Here is a 26,424-nt window from a genome sequence, read left to right on the forward strand (position 1 = left end):
CTGGGCAAAGCTGATACCAACTGCACAGGCCTAGTCTGTCACGTTATTTGACTACATATGTTTACTTATACATTTAATAGGTTTACACCTTCTGTCCATATGTGCTTTTTATTTAAAACATTTGATGAAGTTTTGGTTCACATTTCAATAAATTGTATTTGTATTTGCTCTCCTTTCGTCCATTATTCTTACTGAAAATGTTAGATTACACATTCACATCTGACTGAAGTTTGGCCCCATTTATTTGTGACATTGCAAACTCTACGGTACAAGGCACAGGTGATGTGAAACTCATAAAGTGAGGCAAATAGAAATAATCAGCTGATGGAGTGTAGATGTGAAAATAGCTGCATTCGATCAGCCGTCAGTAGTTTCTTAGTGAATTACTGCTCTTAAAATCTCATAACATCAGCTTTTAATGTTCCTCTTGGATGTTCTTCTTGACCCTCAGAGAAGGAGAAAATGTCGTGTCTTTCAGGCATGTCCTTTCCTAACAAAAATGACAGGAAACATAAAACATATTATTGCAGAACAAGTGTGTTATTTATGAAAGCGGTGTGTTTGTGTGTTTAGGGGCTGTAGATATAATTATTTTGTAATTGTAATGTTTTTTTTTTATTTCAACAGTGAGCTACAAAGACGATCAGATTATGAATGAACAGTATGAAGCTCATCAACATTGAAATATATGTTATTATCAAAATAATATTGAACTGTTATCAAAACGTAGTGCAACTGTAGAAGCTTGCTATGTTGTCTCACTGAAAGAATAACTTTTACCACGTTTTTTACAGACAATATTGAGAGATAAATAGTAGCAGTTCTCACTATGTGTTAAATAGCGTTGCCTTTAATACATTAAATTAGAAAGCTGACAGTCATATTCTTTCTTTCGACGCGAAGGAGGAGCGGCTCAACTCCGAGTCCCTCCCTGATGACCGAACTTCTCACCTTATCTCTAAGGGAGACACCAGCCACCCGGCGGAGGAAACCCATCTCGGCCGCTTGTATCCGCGATCTCGTTCTTTCGGTCATGACCCATCCTTCATGACCATAGGTGAGGGTAGGAACGAAAATGGCCCGGTAGACAGAGAGCTTTGCCTTCCGGCTCAGCTCCCTTTTCGTCACAACGGTGCGGTAAAGCGACTGCAGTACCGCTCCCGCTGCTCCGATTCTCCGGCCCATCTCACGCTCCATTGATCCCTCACTCGAGAACAAGACCCCGAGATACTTGAACTCCTTCACTTGGGGTAAGGACTCATTCCCTACTTGGAGTGGACAGTCCATCGGTTTCCTGCTGAGAACCATGGCCTCAGATTTGGAGGTGCTGATCCTCATCCCAGCCGCTTCACACTCGGTTGCGAACACTGATCCAGTGAGTGCTGAAGGTCGCAGACCGATGAAGCCATCAGAACCACATCATCTGCAAAAAGCAGTGGTGCAATCCTTAGTCCACCGAACTGCAGACCCCCCCCCCCACGACTACGCCTCGAAATCCGATCCATGTATATTACAAACAGGATTGGTGACAAAGCGCAGCCCTGGCGGAGGCCAACCCTCACCGGAAATGGGTCCGACTTACTGCCGAGGACCCGGACACAGCTCTCGCTTTGGGAGTACAGAGATTGGATGGCCCTGAGTAGAGACCCCCTCACCCCATACTCCCGCAGCACCTCCCACAGTAACTCCCTGGGAACCCGGTCATACGCCTTCTCCAAGTCTACAAAACACATGTAGACCGGATAAGCGTACTCCCAGGCCCCCTCCAGGATCCTTGCGAGAGTGAAAAGCTGATCCGTCGTTCCACGACCAGGACGGAATCCGCATTGTTCCTCCTCAATCTGAGGTTCGACAATCGGCCTGACCCTCCTTTCGAGTACCTTGGAGTAAACTTTCCCGGGGAGGCTGAGTAGTGTGATGCCTCTGTAATTGGCACACACCCTCTGATCCCCCTTTTTGAAAAGGGGGACCACCACCCCGGTCTGCCACTCCTTCGGTACTGTTTCCGACTTCCACGCAACGTTGATGAGACGTGTCAACCATGACAGTCCCTCAACACCCAGAGCCTTCAGCATTTCCGGGCGGATCTCATCCACCCCGGGGCTTTGCCACTGTGGAGTTGTTTGACGACCTCAGTGACCTCCCCCCGGGAGATTGGCGTTGATCCCCCGTCATACTCCAGCTCTGCCTCTAACATAGAGGGCGGAGTTGTCGGGTTCAGGAGTTCCTCAAAGTGTTCCTTCCAACGCCCCAACACTCCATCAGTTGAGGTCAACAACGTCCCATCCTTACTGTACACAGCTTGGATGGTTCCCCGCTTCCCCCTCCTGAGGTGTCGGACAATTTTCCAGAACAACTTTGGTGCCGCCCGAAAGTCCTTCTCCATGTCTTCTCCGAACTTCTCCCACACCCGCTGCTTTGCCTCGGCCACGGATGAGGCTGCTGCCCTTCGGGCCTGTCGGTACCTTGCAACTGCCTCGGGAGTCCCCCGGGATAACAAATCCCTGAAGGCCTCCTTCTTCAGTCGGACGGCTTCCCTGACCACCGGTGTACACCAGGAGGTTCGAGGGTTACCGCCCCTTGAGGCACCTAGGACCTTGAGACCACAGCTCCCCGCCGCGGCTTCGGCAATAGAGGCTTTGAACACCGACCACTCTGGTTCAATGTCCCCAACCTCCACAGGAATGCCCGAAAAGCTCCGCCGGAGGTGTGAGTTGAAGGCCTCCTGAACTTGGGCCTCCTCCAGACGTTCCCAGTTCACCCGAACTACACGTTTGGGCTTACCAGGTCTATCCAGAGGCTTCCCCCGCCACTCGACCCAACTCACCACCAGATGGTGATCAGTTGACAACTCCGCCCCTCTCTTTACCCGAGTGTCCAAAACATACGGCCTCAGGTCCGATGATACGATAACGAAATCGATCATGGACCTTCTGCCTAGGGTGCTCTGGTACCACGTACACTTATGAGCATCCTTATGTTCGAACATGGTGTTTGTTATGGCCAATCCATGACTAGCACAGAAGTCCAGTAACAAACCACCACTCCGGTTCAGATCAGGGGGGCCACGCCCCTCCAAGTGTCTCCATCATTGCCCACATGTGCGTTGAAGTCTCCCAGCAAGACTAAGGAGTCCCCTTCAGGAGCCCCATACAAGACTCTTTCCAGGGTCTCCAAGAAGGCCGAATACTCTGAACTGCTGTTGGGTGCATAAGCACACACAACAGTCAGAGTTTTCCCCCCCATAACCCGCAGGCGTAGGGAGGCGACCCTCTCGTCCACTGGGGTAAACTCCAACAACGAAGCACCTACCCGGGGACTTGTGAGTATCCCCACACCCGCCCGGCGCCTCACACCTTGAGCAACTCCGGAGAAGAATAGAGTCCAACCCCTATCCAGAAGTAAGGTTCCAGAGCCGACGCTGTGCGTAGAGGTGAGCCCAACCAGATCCAACTGGTACCGCTCCACCTCCCGCACAAGCTCCGGCTCCTTCCCCCCCAGAGAGGTGACGTTCCATGTCCCCAAAGCCAGCTTCTGCCGCCCGGGTCTGGTCCGTCGAGACCCTCCGCTTTCACTGCCACCCTTCTGGCAGCGCACCCGAACCCTTCGCGTCGAAAGAAGCCAGTTGAGGTGGTTCGGGCACCTAGTTAGGATGCCACCTGGGCGAGGTGTTCCAGGCACGTCCAGCTGGGAAGAGACCAAGGGGTAGACCTAGGACCAGGTGGAGGGATTATATCTCTTCGCTGGCCTGGGAGCGCCTTGGGAGCGCCTTGGGATCCCCCAGTCAGAGCTGGTTGATGTCGCCAGGGAAAAGAAAGTTTGGGGCTCTCTGCTGGAACTGCTACCCCCGCGACCCGACCACGGATAAGCGGGAGAAGATGGATGGATGGATGGATGGATGGACAGTCATATTGCTTGTTCACATCTAAATGTAACCTTTTGCATGGAAAAAACCCTCAACTTAACTGATGTGTAGGTGATCTAGTATTTAGTATTGTTTAATGGAATGTATATCAGTGTATTCAAGTCAATACTTCATGAATTTAAACCAATATCTTTCTTGATTCTTTGTACAGTATGAAAAAAAGAGTATTTGTACCTGTGCTGAAGTTCACTGATGTGAGGAGTCCAGTTCTGTCTCTCACTCTCTGGTCCAGCCTGTCTGCATCACCTGGACACCTTAAACAAACAGATATATATGTAAAGTACCATGTGTACAAACAATATAACTGATTCTCTTCTGTTGAACATGTTGGATTGTGTATTGTCCGAGTCAGGGTCCTTTTTATTTTACTGTAACTTTGGAAGTTGTGTTACCAATGCTTACTGTTTATTTGATACCCATTTGGTAATGCAATTAATAAAAGCAACAAGGTTTGGGTTCGTTCTTCAGATGACTGACGTTAACGTGTAAGCTCAATAATGAACTCCAGCTCAACCAACCATATTGTAATATCTAAGTAATCATCTTGAAATATGACATTAATAATTGTAATATACACACATCTTATTGTGAGGTTGATTTCACATACACTACTTTGACATTAGCTTGTCTACATACTTGAGCATAGCCAATTTAAATGAACCTTAGCGATGCATACAGTTCCTACCTACATAATAAAATATCTCTCTAAGTTACAAGGATGACCTTATTTTATCAACCTCAAACAGAAGCCGTTTGTTCTACAGTATTATCCCACTTAACGCTTAACACTTGTCTATTTCGTTCTAACCTTTATATATACAGTCTATTATTTTAACTTGGAGGCTACAATTAGCATCGTTAGCACCGATGTAGCTAACACTCGCTTACACGCTAACCCAAGCCTTAACATTAATTACGTAGCTGATTAAAATCATTAACACATAAATAAAGCACTCGAATTTCACTTACCACAAAACCGCATTCATGCACCGTCTGTTTTAACCGCAGAGCGAGTCACAATAGTCCGATATATAAGCATGAAGAACAAACAACCACGGCCGGCTTCAAGTTGTGTTCCCTGGATGAGCTGAGCAGGCAGAGTCCCTGTAGCTAGCTTCACGGAGCAGCTAGCAGAGAGACAAGAAGCTAGCAGCAGCAGTCACTTGACAGAGCTGTCACTCAATATGACCACGCTCTAATTTATGCAAACACTTTAAGACCTAATATAAATAAAAGGGTTGTGTTAGAAAACAATTCACTCACAGATCAATAATCATGAAGGTGAAATCTAACTATATCGATAATAAAATGTATGGAGCCAGGGGTAGAAACATGTTTTTTTCTGCTGTAAAGTTGGGCATTTTAACATGGGGGTCTATGGAAATTGCTCCTTTCTGCAGCCATCGCCTATCGGCCAATATATGAACTGCAGTGTGTGGCACTTCCGTATTGGCGTCCCGGCTATTCCCCAGAGTTTGCCGCTTGGTTACAATACGTAACCCAGCATTATATCTCTCACAGGCTCAGCCCTCTACTGGAATCTATGGGTACAGTGGGTGGAGCCCTGATGTATACGCGCACTGTCGTCCAATAACATCATTCCACCCTACTGCCCCTGACTGGCTTTTCTGGTCAGCAGCTGCTGCCCCACATTCTCCTTTACCCCGGTTGTGACCGTATAGAAGTCTGGGCTGCGGCTGAAAGAGCACACTCTGCTGCGCTTACCTCGCAGAAAGTGCGCTCACAAAACAGTGCTGGGCCCCCCCCCCCCCCTTCCGCCCATAGACGGATGGGGAGAATCTCCAGCCCTGTATGGGCTCACTGTGCACCTACCTCCCTGAGTCCCTAAGTGCAATGCACTCACAGAGCAAGCCTGCCAGGCGTTTCTTGGACAGAGCTTTCCCGATCACCCCGCCCCCGAAGCACACGAACAGCTGTTCGGTGCGTCTAAGGGCAGCCGTGCGCTCCACATAACATGCTAGCGCACGCACTGGGCAGAGGAGGTGCAGTTTAGCTTCCCTGGCCCCACCATGGGGGGGAAGACTAAACCCCCCTAACTGAATAGCCCTCGACCTGAACGCACTCCTTAGGCTTTTGGGCACAAAGGAGGGGTTCGGTCTGAGTGTCGCGCCGCCCCGGTCACCCCGAATTAGTAAACAGCTCGGGTGCACCGACAGAGCGGTTAACTCGGACACTCTTTTGGCTGACGTTAAGGCAAGAAGCAAAGCTGTCTTCCACGACAGTGCTTTTAGAGAGGAGAGCTCCAGAGGCTTAAATGGCACTGAGACCAGAGCCTCGAGCACCAGGGTCATGTCCCACTGCGGGGTGGAGGCGTGTACTACTGGCCTCCTGACCCCCTGTAAAAACCGCAACATCAGTGGTTGACTAAAGGCTGACCTGCCGCCAAATCCCTCATGGCAGGACGAGATGGCTGCTGCATACAGGTCCACCTCTGCTCTCCCAAACTGGGCCCAGAACTGCTTCACCACCCCTGGGTGAAGTGTCCATTTGCCTGGCAGGGGGCCGCCCCTCGACATGAGGTCGGCCCCCCTGTTCTCCAGTCCCGGGATATGGAGGGCTCTCAGAGATAACACCACCTCTGAAGCCCATAACCACACAGCCTCTCCGCTGTGGTCAACAAGGCGGCGGAGCGGACTCCGCCCTGCCTGTTGATATAAGCCACTGTGGTGCTGTTGTCGCTCCTGACCATTACACGTCTCCCCTGAATTAGGGGCCTGAAATGCTGGAGGACCAACACTACTGCCCGTAGCTCTAGGAGGTTGCTGCGTCGAAACTCTGTTAGAGCCCAGCACCCACCTATAGCCCTCTTCAGGCAGGTCCCTCCCCATCCTGTTCTGGATGCGTCCGTGAACACAGTGATGTAGGAGGTCATCCGTCCCAGTGGAGACCCCCTCTGGAGGTGATCCTGGGACCCCCAAAACCGGAGGTTGCCCTCCACTGAGGGGGGGATGGTCACCAGCCGCAGTTTGTGCCTCTTGGGATCCAAACGCAGGCTGGAGAACCACCTCTGCAGGCGGCGCATATGCAGTAACCCCAGCGGGACCACAATGTGAGCAGCCGCCATGAGACCCAGCGTCTGCATGACAGTTAAAGCTGCCCGGAGAAGGGACGCACTTCTGCTCTCTGACAGGATGGCGCATAGCGCGCCTGCATCGCAAAGCCTAATTTGGTTAGGTGTGTGATCACCTGTTCCCGGGACCCAGCCATGACTATGAGGTCGTCTAGTAAAAGAAAACTCATGCCGTGGGCGCGCAGCGGTTGAAGCGCTGTGGCCACACATTTGCTGAATGTGCGTGGGGATAGGGAATAGCCAAACGGCAGTCTGTTGTACTCGTAGGCTATTCCCTGGAAGGCAAAATGCAGATACTTTCTGTGCTCTGGAGCAATTTCTACATGAAAGTACGCGTCTTTCAGGTCGATGGTGGTGAACCAATCGCCTGGCTGCACAAGCCCCAGTAACTGTTTCATAGCGGAATTTCCTGCAGGAAATGTGGCGATTCAGGCCGCGGAGATCTAGAATAGATCTGAATTCCACTGTCCTCCTGAGAACCAGGAAGTACATGGAATAAATACCCTTTTCTCTATGCTGAGGGTGCACAACATACACAGCCTGTTTCTGCACCAGAGCCTGAATCTCTGCTGAGAGGAAACACATCTCCTCCCGGTAGGACAGATTTACCTCTTGCATGCCCATAAAAAGAGGTGGGTGTGGGACACCATAATGCTGTTCCCACCACTACGGTAAACAGCATTAATCGGAGTCTTTATAGGCATAGTGTGTTTTACTAAGGTCCGTGAACACACCGCCACGCGCTCTTGTGTGAGTGCGGGCTCCGCCATAATGCAGCCTTTACCACTATGGAAAACTGCATTAATTGGAGTCTTTGCTCTAGGCGTAGTGTGTTCTCTGACAGCAATACGCCGGCCATAATGTCCCTGTACCCGCATAGCGCTCTCCTTTAGATAGCACTCCCTGCGGTTCATCCCTCTCATCTGCGCATGCCCACTAGCCACCTCATTTACAGGAGCTACAGCTGGGGCAGCGAATGGGGAATTTGTACGGTTAACATTGTGTGTAAGTGTAGCCTTGTGGAAACAAAAGACACTTTGATTTGGATACAGATCAACCTCATTCTTATTAGAAAACGTAGTGATCTGTGCATTATACTGAGGCAGGATTCGCCCCCTCGTCCCGGGCGGAGAGATTTTCTCCCCCCCGCCAGGCCAGTCAGATCTGTGAATACGGGCAGCCCGTCCCCGTGAGTGCCGGTACGCCGGTTCCACGGGGTGGGCCGAAGAGGTGGAGGGCGCCGCGGGCACGGGATCTCCGTGCCGGCACCTCTCCCTTCGTCTCACCGTCGAGCTGCGCTCCCTCGTCTGCAGGAAAGCCTGTGCAGGAAAGCCTGTGGCTGCAGTGACTCTTCTCTCTACTGAGTTCTTTGAACTCACCGCGGCCCGCCCTCGGGGGAGGGGGGCAGCGTGCACCGTCACAATGCCGTCTCTTTGAAACGGACATTATGGGGAAAAGTGGAATTGTTGAGAGAAATTATTCTTACTCTGGGATAAATGCAATAGTCTTTACTGAATGCATTTTTCCCACACACACACCTCACTCCAGAACTAGAGTTTACAAACGTAAACCACAGTTCTCCTGCGGAGGTCCCTGAACACACCGCAGCCACTCTCACGAGGGCTGCGCGCCCACGTATTAACGCTGTATTTCCCATTGCAACGGTGAAATGCATTAATCGGAGCTATTATACCAGGCAAGGTGTGTTTTCTGACAACAGCACGCCGGCAATAGCGTCTCTTGAACCCGCACAGTGCTTTAACAGCACTCGGTTTATTCCACTCACGTGCACACGCCCACCTGCTGGCTCCCTACACTGGGGTTTACAGCAGGGGCGGGGAGTGTAGGACAGTGTTTCTTCCTCTGGGGATGGGCAAGAAGTAGCCACGCTGCGACTACTCCTCATCCTGTGAGCAAGGAGATCGATCCAAAGAGCCCTTCCGTAAACACGGGGGCTCCCAGGAGATCAACACGAACGCGGCGTGATATCCCAGGGACATCACACGGCGGGAAGCGGCAGCGGCCTGTGATGAAGTAGGGTCGACCCTATATCATGTGAAGCCACCGGTCCCCGGGGGAACCGGGCCTGGGGCAAGGCCCGTGGACCAAGCTACTTATTCGGCCTTGCGGCCCAATAATCACTCTGACCTGGTGAGGCGGGGGCATCTCTAGCAACGAGCGAGTAGCCCACACACCCGCCGCCATGATCATCAGCCAGGGAGAGTACAGCCCTGGGCGGTGGACTTCCATGGACGCCAGACCCGGAAGGAATGGCGAGCGTGAATGGCACCGCCTCGGCCATATCCTGGTCCCCCAAACAGTCGAAGCAAAGGTGGTGGGGATCGGCGCACGCTATTTAAGCCAGGGCACGAAGGACAGGTCTCTAGCAGTGGCGACTCCCTGGAGGTATGATAACTCTTTCTTCTTCTTTCAAACGTCTCAGTCTCTGCTTCAGATGTTGCCCGCTCGCTGTAGTGAAAGGGATGATAGTCAGGAGGCGAGGCCTCCTTATATACGGTGTGATGCACGCGCATTCAGGTAGGCCCGCCCCAAGGCCGGCTACGTCTATAGAAATCTCAGTAGGTGAATGCTTGCATAGAGGGTAGTACCCATAGAGTCCAGTAGAGGGCGGAGCCTGTGAGAGATATAACTGTCTGTACTACATTTTATTTAATAGAGACACATGTCTAGCGTGGCTGAAAAGCTAAATAAAATGCAATTTCAAATCAAAGGGAGCAATGCTGCAATGCCACAGTAACCATTTCCATCTCTCCTTTATCACTTCCTGCAGAGATATATTCTGGACACCTGGTGCTATAAGTGGCATTGCTATAATAAAAGGTATTTTTAAATGTTTGTTTATTTGTAGCCTTTATTTAACCAGGTTGAGGTGACGTGCAACAACATTAACATTAACCTTTCTGTTGGTCGCTTGTTAGCAGACCCTTCACGCGATGGCAGAGCGAACAGGTACAGGCAGGGCCCATAATGATAGCCCTATAGTTTAAATCTACTACCCACACATGAACATATGGAAATGGGTTACTATTTAAAAAAATAAATGTATTTATAGATGTATTTAGGAACCTATCCATGTGATTTTAAGTGGGGGTCGACCTCAAATCCTCTAGGGGTGTCCAGGGGCATGCCCCCCGGTAAGATTTTATTTTTTATTTTGGAGTTAAATGCATCAATCTGGTGCATTTTGAGGGGAAATAAAGAGACTAGATCTATGGAAAGACCTATATTAAACAGAACTGTATACATTTCAATAATCATAAAATCATGGCCATAACCAATAACATACCATTTCTAATATGAAGAAACACTGAAACTTGTTTATTAATTTATTTGTGGTTCATTTATAGTTGTGAGTGTGTCTGTGCCCCTGAATCAGCCTCTCCTGTCTCCCTCCTCTCCCCCTGCTCCTCTTTGAGGCAGCAGCAAAGACTAGTTTTCTCTCAACAAGTTTTAAAAGTGTATCTTACCTTTTTTCACCTAGTTAACTTTTTATTTATTTATTCATGCATATTTTACTAATCACATTACATTTCATTTAGCTGACGCTTTTATCCAAAGCGACTTGTAATGACCGATTACAGGGACATTCTCCCTGGAGTAACTAAGGGCTAAGTGCCTTACTCAAGGGCACACTAGTGGTGGTGTTCCTGGCGGGAATTGAACTCACAGCCTTCCGATCTTCAGCCCACCTCACTCTCCATTAGACCAGGGGTGGGGAACCTTTTTCCTCTCAAGGGCCATTTCAATTTGTTCAACATCCTCCGAGGGCCGTACAAATGATTGACCTCTGCTTAAAAATCACAGCCCATTCATTTGGCCTTTCTTTCATGCTTTGCAAAGAAAAAGCAACCTCTTAGTCCAGATATCTTGCCATGACTCGCGTATGCATGCACGTGCACGGTTGTGGCATGGCGCGCTTTGAGCACTGGAAAAGCGCTATAATAAATGCAAGGAATTATTAATTATTTATGACCACCAAACAGAAAGATATGGACACAAGATGTGTGCAAATGCATTTAGTTTCCTATCCATGTGAACATGATTTAAGTGTGTGGGGGGGGGGGGGGGGGGGGGGCATGCTCCGGGAAGTTGAAAGCATCAATCTGGTGCACTTTGAGAGCAAAATGAAGAGATCTATGGATAAATCTCAACACCCATATGAAACAGAACTGTAAGCAGATCTACTTTTTCTTTATGAATATTTTCCAAATCACTCTCCTTTTAAACTCTATTCTTGTTTATTAATAACAACTTTTTTTTTTGTATAACTATAATGATCATATAAAGATGTGCCTTTACCTCACTGGTTGAGAAAAAGCTTCTTATATTCATTAGCATAGCTACGTAGCTAACCAGATGCTAATAACAAAGAAGGTATTGACTGTATGATCAGTATGACAGATGAACCGATCTCCACTGGGCTTTCAACTAAAGACACAGCCACGCAAAAACTGCGGCATGTGTACGGCTCCTTATGGGTGCTGCCACTTTTAAAGTCCCGGAGCGGCGTTCTGGTGCTCTCCGTCAGAACTGCAGCCCTGTCAGACGAGACATATACCACGCAGTGGTGGGCCGTCAGGGCCAGCAAGGCCTTCTCTGCTGGCCTAAACATCATCAGAATATAAATTTAATTTTGATATATTTTTTCCACAAATATGTATTAAATTATTCCCCATAGTCTATTCTTTTCATTTCATAGCTTTCCTCTTGGTTGCGCTGCTTCCAGCCTCAGAACAAGATTTGGAGGGCTGGCCTTTATGTTAGAGCTTTTATCCAATCATATTTCAGCCATAATGTGTTGCCAGGGTCCAAGAAATCTGCCCTTAGGCCTTCAGAATCAACAGAGCGGGCGCCTGTAGCTTAAAGTGAACGGAAACAAAACTGTGGCGTTAACCAATCAGATTTTGAGTTGGCGACAACGGGCCAGCTAGCAGGCGTACGATGACGTCAGCACGTGCACGTCTTTTGATTGGATACGCACTATTGAGAGGCAGAGCTATGTAGAGCTAGCAAACGGAACTTGAATTTGAACGAGCTAATTTGTGTAGATTTCTACAAGCTGTTTTTTTTCAACCCACAATGGCTGAAGGAGGAGAAAAGATCGATTTGGTCGCAGATATAATTACAACGCCATTTTCAAGACGAACTTTTCAAGAAAAGCTAGACATTGTGAGAAGAGAACGGCCAACCCCGACGCTAGCGATCACAGCGGGGGAAAGGGTTTGTCCGCCACTTTCAAATCACTAACTACGAGCGGTACCCCTGGCTCACAGCCTCCGAGAGGCACTGCAAATTGTACTGCTGGGAATGCCTGCTATTTGCAAATGATCGATTTGGTGTTTGGAGCCACACTGGATTTGCAAACTTGAGTTGTCTAACAACTCAGTTCAGTTGCAGCAACGAGACACCAAAGCACGGCTGGGCACTTACAAGCAATGGTGTCAGAAATTCTACTGGACAGACTCGGCTTTCATCATTAGCCTTCATGTCTATAGAAAATGACTTATTGGTGGAACTGAAACGCACAGATAAACTGTACAACAGAGTCATTGAAGTCTTCTTGAGGAAAGAAAGGAGGATGGATTTTGTGTTCAAATAATCAGTTGTTTTGGTGAGTACAAAGCATTTTATTTTTTATTTTATTTTAATATATTTTTGTCATTTTATGTCGTTAATATTAAATCAATATTAACGAATTAATATATATGTAATTAAAATGACAAATATGTAAAAAATAAATGTTTGATGCTTCTGCAAGAGATATAGAGATGTGTGTGGCGCACTGGCTCAGCTGTGCAGTAAAAGTACTCAAGGAGACTTGTTGAATTGTTTTGGTTTAACCTTTATCAAAGTGGACATTCAGGGCTAGGAATACACTTTCACCACTGTCGCAAATATATCCTCATGAACAAATGCAAATTAATTGTTTGTTTTCTTTTATTTTCAGTGAATAGTTTGTGTCTTTATCGTCACGTTTCTTAAATGAAACTGCTTTGGGTGCGACAATGCGCTGTTTAGTGAACAAACTTGTTAAAGCTCACATACTTTTGGTGGACTTAATAAAACTTTGTAGACTAATGCCTTAAAAGCCCCTTTTATTTTTAAGTTTTGACAGTATCCAAGCGATCTTAAAGCTGGTAGTTTAACACTCTTAATTGTAAATGCGGATATATTGATTATAAATGCTTCGGAAATATTAATATAACTCTGTTGTACTTGACTATGTTAAGGTGATGCAACGCCCGGTTATACTGCGTTTCTGTCTAAATGTATAGTTTCTAGAGCCATGGCGTCATAATGATGGTATTAAGAGGTGGAATAATTCAGGTAGGACTGTGTCGGACATCACTGAAGGCCTAGGTGTGAAATGCACGGCCCGCCACTGATACCACGTGATGACATGATAGGCTCGTGTTGTGTTCAAGTACCATGACCGTTGCCAGGAAAAAAGGCACTCGCTTGTTTAATTATTTTGCGGTCTAGATTTCTTAATTTTTTTTCTTTTTTGCGTGTGTTTATAAATTACCTCGAGGGCCATACCAAATGGTCTCGCGGGCCGTATACGGCCCCACCCCTGCATTAGACTAACCACTACCCTCTCAAATGGAAATATGTGTTTATATAAATGGTGACCACACCGTTTGAGACCCACCGAGAACTTAGACTAAGTTAACTATCTAAACACTCAGAGGGTCCTTTACCTCACCTCAGGTTATCTCGAGCTTGAATGACACACAGAGACCAATCAAGGGCTTTGATTTATGATCTCTATGACAGTGGCCATGTCGGCAGGCCACATCATGTGGACAGCCAGTCACCCTGTGTGAGGCAGGCCACTTAACAGGCCAGAAGGAGGCGAGATCAGAGCAAGGGAGCGAGGGATCATTGTCCACAAGTTAATCGATTGCAGATGGCGTCGTGGTCACGGACCAATAAAAAAAAATTATAAAAAAAACAAAACCTAAATGGGTCGCGAAATATACTTGGGCGGCCGTTAATATACCTGGGCGGCCCGCCCAAGTATAGTCTATGTGTGGGAAACCCTGTATACAGAGATGCTGTATGAGAAACCAATGTCAGTTTGGAAAATTGCACAATATAAATATATTCTAGTAGACCTCAACGATGGAATTATGATCAGTAGAAATGGCCATGACATGGGAGCTTTAAGGCCCTTATCGTCTCACTTTGTGTTGTTCTTTCATTGTGTATCAATTTCTCTTGATATAGGAGTATTACACAACAATTCAAAAGTGATGTGAAAGCAGGGGTTCAGTCGGGGGCCACATGATTTTCCGCGTTGACCCAAATCATGTCAGGCACCAGGATGAAGTGAATTAGGTAACTGTTTAATAATTGATTTAACTATGCAATAGCTTCAAAGAGGCTGAAACACAACTAAACATAAGGCTACTGTTGAAACATAAAACATTCAATGAATTTATCGGCACCCACATAAGAACATAGCACTGCAGAGAAATAGATTTTGAATTTATGAAATAGTTTCTCTATTCAAATGTTTTATCCGAAACACTGGAGAATGGCGCACGTTTAATAATCCACCTACTTACTAATCATGCAGACCTGGCACATGTCAATCTTAAAAAGAGAGTTTTGATTCTAAGATCATATGTTGTGAACCTCTCACCTGCAGACGAAGAAGTACATGGGTGAGTGGAGGTTCTTGTTCTTTACTATGGCTGTGATGACCAGGATGTTCTCCAGCAGGGAGATGATACCCAGGATCAGGAAGACCTGGTGAGAGCAGAACACAGAGTCACAGAGAGGGAGGTTAGAGTAGATGAGCAGAAAAGCAGAAGACTTGTCCTAAAATGGAAATAGCAAAGTTAATAAGATAGGAAAGAGTAAGAAAAATGCTGCAAATTGATGTTCAGTAGAACCCTGTCCATACCTCGACTGCGATGTGGACCTGCTCGCACGCTGCAGGTTTGGAGGTGCTGGTCTTTCCTGGTAGCAGTGGGGGGGGTAGGGTGTAGTTCTGGTGATAGTTGGAGTAGGCCCAGGTGGAGTTACCCAGCAGCCCCTCCTCTTGGTAGGAGGACTCATCAGACAGATTCATGCCTGCCGCGGCTCTGCTCCAGATCATTGCTGCTTGTTTGTGGGGTACATTTCCCAAGCAGGCTGCAAAGGAGAACATCACAATGTTCACAGTGCAATGTGAACTAGAGAATGCAATTCCTGAAGAAATTGCTGGTGGGAATGCTTTATGCTGAAAAGCTGACGCTGAACTGCTATGCTGAAATGTAATGTGTAAGAGCAATTGATTCCCGACCGACACTGAACGTTTCGATGTTTGAACTGAGTTTCTGCGATGTGGAATATGGGAGCAGAAGAGGGACAAAATAACCCGGCGGAGTAATAAGATTGAAAAATGTGTCGGAGTAGTTGGAATGCTGTATCCGCATTCCAACTAAAATATGAGTTCAGCCTTTATTTATATAACGGCCTATATATTTCTCTTTTGTTAAAAAACTCAAATTGATTTGTTTTCCCTTCAAACAACTTTGATTCTTGTTTTTGTGTGATAAGCAGTTCAAACCAGTTAGCTTGAGGAACCAATGAGGAATTAATAAAAGTCAGCGCTGAGCTTCAGTCTGCAATGTTTAAAACAACATAAAATGCCTGAAATCTAGGTGTTAAATCCAGGCTGAAGACTTTTCTTTTTAACAATGCTTTTAATTGAACTATTCATATCTCACACTGCGCTGTAACTTTTATTCATGTATTTTATATATAGGTTTGTTTTATGTTAATTGTATTCTCTTTGCTTTTAATGACTGTTCTTAAATGCCATTTTATAATGTGTTTTCGCCGCACTATTTCTTAATGCTCTTATTGTTTTTTATGTTTATAAAGCACTTTGAATTGCCTTGTGTTGAAAGGTGCTATATAAATAAACTTGCCTTGCCTTGAGGCACTCAAATTAAAATCTGTCATGGTAGGCACATTATTTAAAAGTCTCCAAGATCAACCACAGCACTGAAGAGCAGAAACGTTAGGGATTGTGACATCAAGTAATCAATCAATTACACACACAGGATGAGAACTACAGTGCATTCACACTAAGCTTTGGGACTTCCTTAGAACTGGGGACCGAGCAACCTCACTGTCACACATATTGTCTTATTGTAACGTGTTAATATGTGTGACTCAGAGGAGCTGGAAGTCATATTATGTTACCTTCAAATAGAAGCAGGCTAGCTATTTCCCCTTGTTTTTAATATATGCAAAGCTAAGCCAGTAGTATTAATGATCCTGTTGCAATCACATTAGTATGCATGAAAAGTGACAGGTGACACGCCCCCGATTATGCAAATGAGCTAAGTCCCGCCTCCCATTGTTCGAGATCCTTTGATGTGAGGGGGGTACAATTATGTTAATGAGCTAAGTCCCGCCTCCCTTTTGTTCGAGATCCTTTGATGTGAGGGGTGAGGTGTTATAACAGGTGTTGATTAAGGCAGTCTCTTTGAAGTTATGCGTGAGACTGTCTGCCCCCTGTCCCCTCAGAGTTGTATAATCTAATTAGCCTTTGATGTTTGCCCTTTGATGTGAGGGTTGAGGTGTTGTAACAGGTAGGTGTGATATAAGCCTCTGATGTTAATTTAGGTGTTGATTAAGGCAGTCTCTTTGAAGTTATGCGTGAGACTGTCTGCCCCCTGTCCCCTCAGAGCCCTTTGTTGTCTAATCTAATTCGCTTTTGATGTTTGCCCTTTGATGTGAGGGTTGAGGTGTTATAACAGGCAGGTGTGATTTCACACCGGTGTGTTATAAGCCTCTGATGTTAATCTAGGTGTCTCTTTGAAGTTATGCGTGAGACTGTCTAGCCCCCGCCCACTCATAGCCCAGGCCTCTCCCCCCTTTCGCCACCCCTTCCTTTCACACGATATGAGGCCAGCAGATAGTGGGGGGTGGAAATAGATGAAAAAAGAAATACGCTCAAACTAAATAACAAGCCAGTCATTTCCACTCACCAAGTCACCTTTCAAAAAAAAAAAAAAATGGCCAAGAGACGCCTCGATATGGGTTTAATCAGCGAGACGCCTGTGACAACTTACCGCCATCTGTCCGGAGCGCCAATCAAGAAACGGATGCAGTATCTGTGCCGGGTTCAGACGCCTCCAGCCAAAGAACTTCATGAAGAATGGACTCTGAAAAATGGCGATGTTTGGGGTTATGTATTCAACTATATGGCGAATGAACTGCATTTCTACAATCTGAAGAATGGAGAAACGTATGGACCCTGTAGTGTTAAAGCGACACTGACCTCAACAGATTGGGCTGTGTTAACTCTGGTGTCTTCCAGAGATCTCCACGCCACCACTGTATCGGAAGAAGTAGTGCATCAAGAAACCATATTATATATTATATATATAGATATTTGCAGTAAAAAGCAAAGAAACCCAGACAGCATGCGAGATCAAAGAAGAGTTTGCACCGCTGCCCCTCAATGTGGAGGAAGAAGAAGGAGATATTCCCCCGCCGCCAGAAGTAAGAAGAGTCCTGACAAGCACCGTATGGGAAACTAAAAGCGGACCATCGGGGCGATGGTATTACCGCGTAAGCCGTTTGGTGATAAGGGAAGGACCCCTCTGATGATTTTGTTTTGGAATATTTCAACTCTACATGCGGGGTTTTTCAGACATCCTTGCGGGTGCCTCTGACTGCTTGGCTGAAAACGATTGATGGAAAAGCTACAAAGCTTAAAGAACTTTTTAAACAGAGTCAGACATCGATGGACATTATACTGGTGAAAAAGACTCTCACTTTTGCAGAGGACTCCGCCTCCCACTCAACATAACAAGTCACACCCTCCTCACCAGATCATTTAAAACTAAGGACCCCTCAAAGAAAAGCATTGTGTTTTCTACCTATGTAAAAGAGCGTCGGGGGTTGTCTTACGAAAATGTGTTATCTCTGTATCAAGATGATGTGTTTAAAAATACATTTTGTGAAAAATACCAACGGTGTGAGAGACGTCATAAAGACACTCATTTTAACCACAGTGTTTGTTCTCTACAAATGTTTAAAGATTGTTACAAAATGTAAAAAAAAAAAAGGTCTGGAGACAAAATTAATTCAGGTGACTGTCTTTATTAGGATAGTATATTATTAGATACTTAAAAATGTTATATTTTTTCTGTTTACAGTAGAGACCCTGTGTGCTGAAATCTACTCAAACAGAGTACTTTATGGTAATGGTCAGCTTTTTAAAGACAAAAGTGTATCTTTCAGTAACTTTCTGAGAGAATTTAAGCATAAATCTGTCAAATGTTCAAAACTGCCTTGTTTCACTGATATAGCCTCAAAATCACAAACTGCCATTAAGAGTCAGATGCTTTACGAAATCTAATAAAACGGAGTACTTTCTACAGATGACTCATCCCACTCAACGCAATAAGTGCCACCCCACTCAGCAAATCATATAAAACTAAGGACCCCACTAAGACGACCATCGAAAACTAGCCATGGATCTGAGAAAAACCAAGTCTGATGTAGCCTCCCCTTATTATCACCAGGATAACGGATATGGGCTTAATGACTGGATGTTACAAAGTAGGGGAGAGGATGTTCCCGAAGAAGAGCTCTCCTCTATATCATATCCATGTAAGGTCTTTAGGACAAAAGAGGACCATGATAACATGACATATGAAGAATATCTTTCTTTAAAAGATGGTATTATAGATAACCTTTATAGAAACAGTATATCTCATACCACTCGCCAAGATCGCAAACGACAATTAGCAGAAAAGAAAAAGTAAAGAACAACGAAGAAAAAATAAAAACGAGAAGAAAAATGAAAAGCAAACGCAGAATGCGAATGAAAAGAAAAGGGACCATAGGACGGAAAATGAAAAAGACAAAAAGAAGGAAGGTGAAAAGAAAAAGGAACAAAGTGAAGAAATTTAAACTAGAGGATGCTGATGTTGTTGTAGAGCCATTACCGGATCATAATAATCTTATTGATCATCTACCGCTAACCGACTGCTGCGAATGTGTTGAACAAATACCAAAAGCAATGGCAGAGCTTTGCTTCAGTATAATGAGATTAAAAGCGCGATACTAAGGAATTGCCCAAATTGGCGACAGTGCCAGAACATGTATTAAAAGACTGTTGGAGGATCTCTATTCTAGTATCGGTTGTCATTACATTGAAGGATACGCCAAAACGTGTGACGACATAGACAAAGCTTTTGAAGACAATTATATGGTACCGGTCCTTACAGCTAAACAAATCCTACGCCAGGTATTCGACAGACGACAAGAAGCACAACAAGCCCCAGAAAGGATTACATTCAGAGCTAATAATGGTGAAACCGAAGAAGAAGCAAAGTAGATTATAATCGTTGCGGGTGAAAGGATAGAGAATTTGCATGTGATGTTAATGCATTTATCTGATATAAAAAATGCATTTGTATACTTCCAAGAGACCCCTAAACATCTACTTGGGCAATGTGAATTGAACGATAAACCGATCACTGTAAATGAAACGCGGAGAGAAGCAGCAGTGCAAATCGTTAAGTATATTACCTTGTATGCACTACGATATTAACTTGGTAAAATGTAATGTGTTTTTATGAAAATGTGTTGAATGTTGTGTTTTCAATTAAACAACCATTACAAATGAAAATGTATTTTATTTTTTGCTTTCATATATAGTAATAGTATTGTAAACGAAACATTTAAAGTGTATCATGTGCTCTCATTGTATGCTCTGTTTTGAGATGTAATGGATCTTTGTGTCAAAAACAGAGCATACAATGAGAGCACATGATACACTTTAAATGTTTCGTTTACAATACTATTACTATATATGAAAGCAGAAAATAAAACACATTTTCATTTTGTAATGGTTGTTTAATTGAAAACACAATATTCAACACATTTTCATAAAAACACATTACATTTTACCAAGTGAATATCGTAGTGCATACAAGGTAATAGACTTAACGATTTGCACTGCTGCTTCTCTCCGCGTTTCATTTACAGTGATCGGTTTATCGTTCAATTCACACAGCCCAAGTAGATGTTTAGGAGTCTCTTGGAAGTATACGAATGCATTTTTTATATCAGATAAATGCATTAACATCACATGCAAATTCTCTATCCTTTCACTAACGATTATAATCTGCTTTGCTTCTTCTTCGGTTTCACCATTATTAGCTCTGAATGTAATCCTTTCTGGGGCTTCTTGTGCTTCTTGTGGTCTGTTGAATACCTGGCGTAGGATTTGTTTAGCTGTAAGGACAGGTACCATATAATTGTCTTCAAAAGCTTTGTCTATGTCGTCACACGTTTTGGCGTATCCTTCGATGTAATGACAACCGATACTAGAATAGAGATCCTCCAACAGTCTTTTAATACATGTTCTGGCAATTTGGGCAATTCCATAGTATCTCGCTTTTTCTCTCATTATACTGAAGCAAAGCTCTGCCATTGCTTTTGGTATTTGTTCAACACATTCGCAGCAGTCGGTTAGCGGTAGATGATCTATAAGATTATTATGATCCGGTAATGGCTCTACAACACCATCAGCATCCTCTAGTTTACATTTCTTCACTTTGTTCCTTTTTCTTTTCACCTTCCTTCTTTTTGTCTTTTTCGTTTTCCGTCCTTTTGCCCCTTTTCTTTTCATTCGCATTCTGCATTTGCTTTTCATTTTTCTTCTCCTTTTCTTTTTCTTCGTTGTTCTTTACTTTTTCTTTTCTTTTCTGCTAATTGTCGTTTGCGATCTTGGCGAGTGGTATGAGATATACTGTTTCTATAAAGGTTATCTATAATACCATCTTTTAAAGAAAGATATTCTTCATATGTCATGTTATCATGGTCCTCTTTTGTCCTAAAGACCTTACATGGATATGATATAGAGGAGAGCTCTTCTTCGGGAACATCCTCTCCCCTACTTTGTAACATCCAGTCATTAAGCCCATATCCGTTATCCTGGTGATAATAAGGGGAGGCTACATCAGACTTGGTTTTTCTCAGATCCATGGCTAGTTTTCGACGGTCGTCTTAGTGGGGTCCTTAGTTTTATATGATTTGCTGAGTGGGGTGGGACTTATTGCGTTGAGTGAGAGGAGTCATCTGTAGAAAGTACTCTGTTTTATTAGAGTTCGTAAAGTATCTGACTCTTAATGGCAGTTTGTGATTTTGAGGCAATTTCAGAGAAACAAGGCTGTTTTGAACATTTGACAGATTTATGCTTAATTCTCTCAAAAGGTTACCGAAAGATACACTTTTCTTTTTAAAAGCTGACCACTACCATGAAAGTACTGGAGACTGCCCCTGTCTTGTCACAGAGATTATACTATATGTGTCATAGTAGAAAACTCTGTGCTGTAATTTCTCCAATTCACTGTACAGTTTCAGCCAGTTTGTGATTTTGACGCTATTTCAGTGAAACAAGGCTGTTTTGAACATTTGACAGATTTATGCTTAAATTCTCTCAGAAAGTGACTGAAAGATACACTTTTGTGTATAAAATCTGACCACTACCATGAAGTACTCTGTTTGAGTAGATTTCGTTAGGATTCTGACTCTTAATGGCAGTTTGTGATTTTGAGGCTATTTCAGTTAAACAAGGCTGTTTTGAACATTTGACAGATTTATGCTTAATTCTCTCAAAAAGTTAGCGAAAGATACACTTTTCTTTTTAAAAGCTGAAAAGTAGATAATGAAGTACTTTGTGTCAGTAGATTTCGTTAAGAATCTGACTCTTAATGGCAGTTTGTGATTTTGAGGCTATTTCAGTGTAACAAGGCTGTTTTGAACATTTGACAGATTTATGCTTAATTCTCTCAAAAAGTTAGCGAAAGATACACTTTTCTTTTTAAAAGCTGAAAAGTAGATAATGACGTACGTTGTGTCAGTAGATTTCGTTAAGAATCTGACTCTTAATGGCAGTTTGTGATTTTGAGGCTATTTCAGTGAAACAAGGCTGTTTTGAACATTTGACAGATTTATGCTTAATTCTCTCAAAAAGTTAGCAAAAGATACACTTTTCCTTTTAAAAGCTGACCACTACCATAAAAGTACTCTGTTTTATTAGATTTCGTCAAGCATCTGACTCTTAATGGCAGTTTGTTATTTTGAGGCTATTTCAGATTTATGCTTACATTCTCTCAGAAAGTTACTGAAAGATACACTTTTGTGTTTAAAAAGCTGACCATTACCATGAAGTACTCTGTTTGAGTAGATTTCTGCACACAGGGTCTCTACTGTAAACAGAAAAAACAACATTTTTAAGTATCTAATAATATACTATCCACATAATATAGTATTTTTTTTTTTTTACATTTTGTAACAATCTTTAAACATTTGTAGAGAACAAACACTGTGGTTAAAATGAGTGTCTTTATGACGTCTCTCACACCGTTGGTATTTTTCACAACATTTATTTTTAAACACATCATCTTGATACAGAGATAACACATTTTCGTAAGACAACCCCGACGCTCTTTTACATAGGTAGAAAACACAATGCTTTTCTTTGAGGGGACCTTAGTTTAAAATTATCTGGTGAGGAGGGTTTGACTTGTTATGTTGAGTGGGAGGCGGAGTCCTCTGCAAAAGTGAGAGTCTTTTTCACCAGTATAATGTCCATCGATGTCTGACTCTGTTTAAAAAGTTCTTTAAGCTTTGTAGCTTTTCCATCAATCGTTTTCAGCCAAGCAGTCAGAGGCACCCGCAAGGATGTCTGAAAAACCCTGCATGTAGAGTTGAAATACTCCAAAACAAAATCATCAGAGGGGTCCTTCCCCAGCGTCACCCAACGGCTTGCGTGGTAATACCATCGCCCCGATGGTCCGCTTTTAGTTTCCCATACGGTGCTTGTCAGGACTCTTCTTACTTCTGGTGGCGGGGGAATATCTCCTTCTTCTTCCTCCACATTGAGGGGCAGCGGTGCAAACTCTTCTTTGATCTTGCATGCTGTCTGCGTTTCTTTGCTTTTTACTGCAAATGTCTTGTACACCGCTGGTTCCACGGTGGTTTCTTGATGCACTACTTCTTCCGATACAGTGGTTGCGTGGAGATCTCTGGAAGACACCAGAGTTAACACAGCCCAATCTGTTGAGGTCAGTGTCGCTTTAACACTACGGGGTCCATACGCTTCTCCATTCTTCAGATTGTAGAAATGCAGTTCATTCGCCATATAGTTGAATACATAACCCCAAACATCGCCATTTTTCAGAGTCCATTATTCATGAAGTTCTTCGGCTGGAGGCGTCTGAACCCGGCACAGATACTGCATCCGTTTCTTGATTGGCACTCCGGACGGATGGCGGTAAGTTGTCACAGGCGTCTCGCTGATTAAACCCATATCGAGGCGTCTCTTGGCCATTTTTTTTTTTTTTTAAAGGTGACTTGGTGAGTGGAAATGACTGGCTTGTTATTTAGTTTGAGCTTATTTCTTTTTTCATCTATTTCCACCCCCCACTATCTGCTGGCCTCATATCGTGTGACAGGAAGGGGTGGAGAAAGGGTGGAGAGGCCTGGGCTGTGAGGGGGCGGGGGCTAGACAGTCTCACGCATAACTTCAAAGAGACACCTAAATTAACATCAGAGGCTTATAACACACCGGTGTGAAATCACACCTGCCTGTTATAACACCTCAACCCTCACACCAAAGGGCACACATCAAAGGCTAATTAGATTAGACAACAAAGGGCTCTGAGGGGACAGGGGGCAGACAGTCTCACGCATAACTTCAAAGAAACTGCCTTAATCAACACCTAGATTAACATCAGAGGCTTATATCACACCTACCTGTTATAACACCTCAACTCTCACATCAAAGGGCAAACATCAAACGCTAATTATATTAGACAACAAAGGGCTCTGAGGGGACAGGGGGAAGACAGTCTCACGCATAACTTCAAAGAAACTGCCTTAATCAACACCTAGATTAACATCAGAGGCTTATATCACACCTACCTGTTATACCATCTCAACCCCTCACATCAAAGGATTAGACTACAAAGGGGTGTGAGGGGACAGGGGCCAGACAGCATAACTTCAAAGAGACTGCCTTAATCAACACATCAAAGGATTAGACAACAAAGGCACTACACAGGGGGGCTTTTCACACCTACCTGTTATAACACCTCACCCCTCACATCAAAGGATCTTGAACAAAAGGGAGGCGGGACTTAGCTCATTAACATAATTGTACCCCCTCACATCAAAGGATCTCGAACGATGGGAGGCGGGACTTAGCTCATTTGAATAATTGGGGGCGTGTCACCTGTCACTTTTAATGCATACTAATGTGATTGAAACAGGATTATTAATACTACTTAAGCCTAACTACTGCTGAAGCTGCATACATACAGTGGGGCAAAAATGTATTTAGTCAGCCAACACTTGTGCAAGTTCTCCCACTTAAAAATATGAGAGGCCTGTAATTTTCATCCTAGGTATACCTCAACTATGAGAGACAGAATGGGGGGAAATAATCCAGTAAATAACATTGTAGGATTTTTAATGAATTAATTGGTAAATTCCTCGGTAAAATAAGTATTTGGTCACCTACAAACTCCACTATGGCCAAGACCAAAGAGCTGTCAAAGGACACCAGAAACAAAATTGTAGACCTGCACCAGGCTGGGAAGACTGAAGGTGCAATAGGTAAGCAGCTTGGTGTGAAGAAATCAACTGTAGGAGCAATTATTAGAAAATGGAAGACATACAAGACCACTGATAATCTCCCTCGATCTGGGGATCCACGCAAGATCTCACCCCGTGGGGTCAAAATGATCACAAGAACGGTGAGCACAGATCCCAGAACCACACGGGGGGACCGAGTCAATGACCTGCAGAGAGCTGGGACCAAAGTAACAAAGGCTACCATCAGTAACACACTACGCCGCCAGGGACTCAAATCCTACAGTGCCAGACGTGTCCCCCTGCTTAAGCCAGTACATGTCCAGGGCTCCAGGCCCGTCTGAAGTTTGCTAGAGAGCATTTAGATGATCCAGAAGATTATTGGGAGAATGTCATATGGTCAGATGAAACCAAAATAGAACTTTTTGGTAAAAACTCAACTAGACGTGTTTGGAGGAGAAAGAATGCTGAGTTACACCCAAAGAACACCATAGCTACTGTGAAACATGGGGGTGGAAACATCATGCTTTGGGGCTGTGTTTCTGCAAAGGGACCAGGAGAACTGATCCGTGTAAAGGAAAGAATGAATGGGGCCATGTATCGTGAGATTTTGAGTGACAAACTCATTCCATCAGCAAGGGCATTGAAGATGAAACGTGGCTGGGTCTTTCATCATGACAAGGATCCCAAACACACCACCCGGGCAACGAAGGAGTGGCATCGTAAGAAGCATTTCAAGGTCCTGGAGTGGCCTAGCCAGTCTCCAGATCTCAACCCCATAGAAAATCTTTGGAGGGAGTTGAAAGTCTGTGATGCCCAGCGACAGCCCCAAAACATCACTGTGTGAAAACCTTGTGAAGACTTACAGAAAACGTTTGACCTCTGTCATTGCCAACAAAGGGTATATAACAAAGTATTGAGATGAACTTTTGTTATTGACCAAATACTTATTTCCCACCATAATTTGCAAATAAATTCTTTAAAAATCAGACAATGTGATTTTCTGTATTTTTCTTTCTCATTCTATCTCTCATAGTTGAGGTATACCTAGGATGACAATTACAGGCCTCTCTCATCTTTTTAAGTGGGAGAACTTGCACAATTGGTGGCTGACTAAATACTTTTTTGCCCCAATGTATGTGTTGTGTTTTTTGTTTTGTTTGTTTTGAAAATTATTATTAATTTTACTAAATTAAATTAGAAAAAGTATTGATTACATCAATGCAAATGTGAAACAAACACAGTTGTGACCAAAAACATAAAGCCAACACAGGTGATATGATTAGGCCAATGGCCAGCACTCATTAGATTTTTGACCTACCCATAGGCTAAATTACTTTGTGACACTTGAGTGACTTCCTGTTAGCTAGAGCGCCAAATTATTTGCTAACAGCAAAGTGAAACATTTATTGTTTTTTTAGTCCTTAAACGTCCACGTGTGGATACTCAATCAAAACCACCTGAAAGCGAGAGGGATTCTGTACATAATAGGCCTCGTGAGTACAAGTAGCTTACTTCTGGGTCTCTGTGTTTCATTCAAGCTCTGCTCTGTGTGTGTGTGGCACGAGCCATTTTGTGTGCGTGCGTGAGCGAGCGAGAGAGAGAGCTTGCACACCGGTGGGTATCTACCGGACATCGTTGTGGTTAGCATCTGGTGCTAGCTAGCCAAGCTAATGGATATAAGGAGCTTTTTCAACAACAAGGTGGAGGGAGAACTCTCTCCTGTCAGACTGAGAGTCTCAGATAACCTCAGCTCAGGTGAAGT

At 44.3% G+C, this 26,424-nt stretch overlaps 1 protein-coding gene across 1 annotated transcript in view; it reads right to left on the bottom strand.

Moving 5' to 3' along the window:
- Positions 1-26,424, bottom strand: part of LOC117460326 (melanocortin receptor 5-like) — a 41,926-nt gene that overhangs the window by 9,368 nt on the left and 6,134 nt on the right. The window contains exons 2-3 of the mRNA XM_034101678.2: positions 14,950-15,179; positions 14,686-14,792 (exon numbers count right to left, since the gene is read on the bottom strand). Coding sequence (XP_033957569.1) covers positions 14,686-14,792; positions 14,950-15,179 — 337 coding nt within the window. The remainder of the gene's footprint in view (positions 1-14,685; positions 14,793-14,949; positions 15,180-26,424) is intronic.

The sequence above is a fragment of the Pseudochaenichthys georgianus genome, chromosome 16, assembly GCF_902827115.2.
Source record: "Pseudochaenichthys georgianus chromosome 16, fPseGeo1.2, whole genome shotgun sequence".
NCBI lineage: Eukaryota > Metazoa > Chordata > Actinopteri > Perciformes > Channichthyidae > Pseudochaenichthys > Pseudochaenichthys georgianus.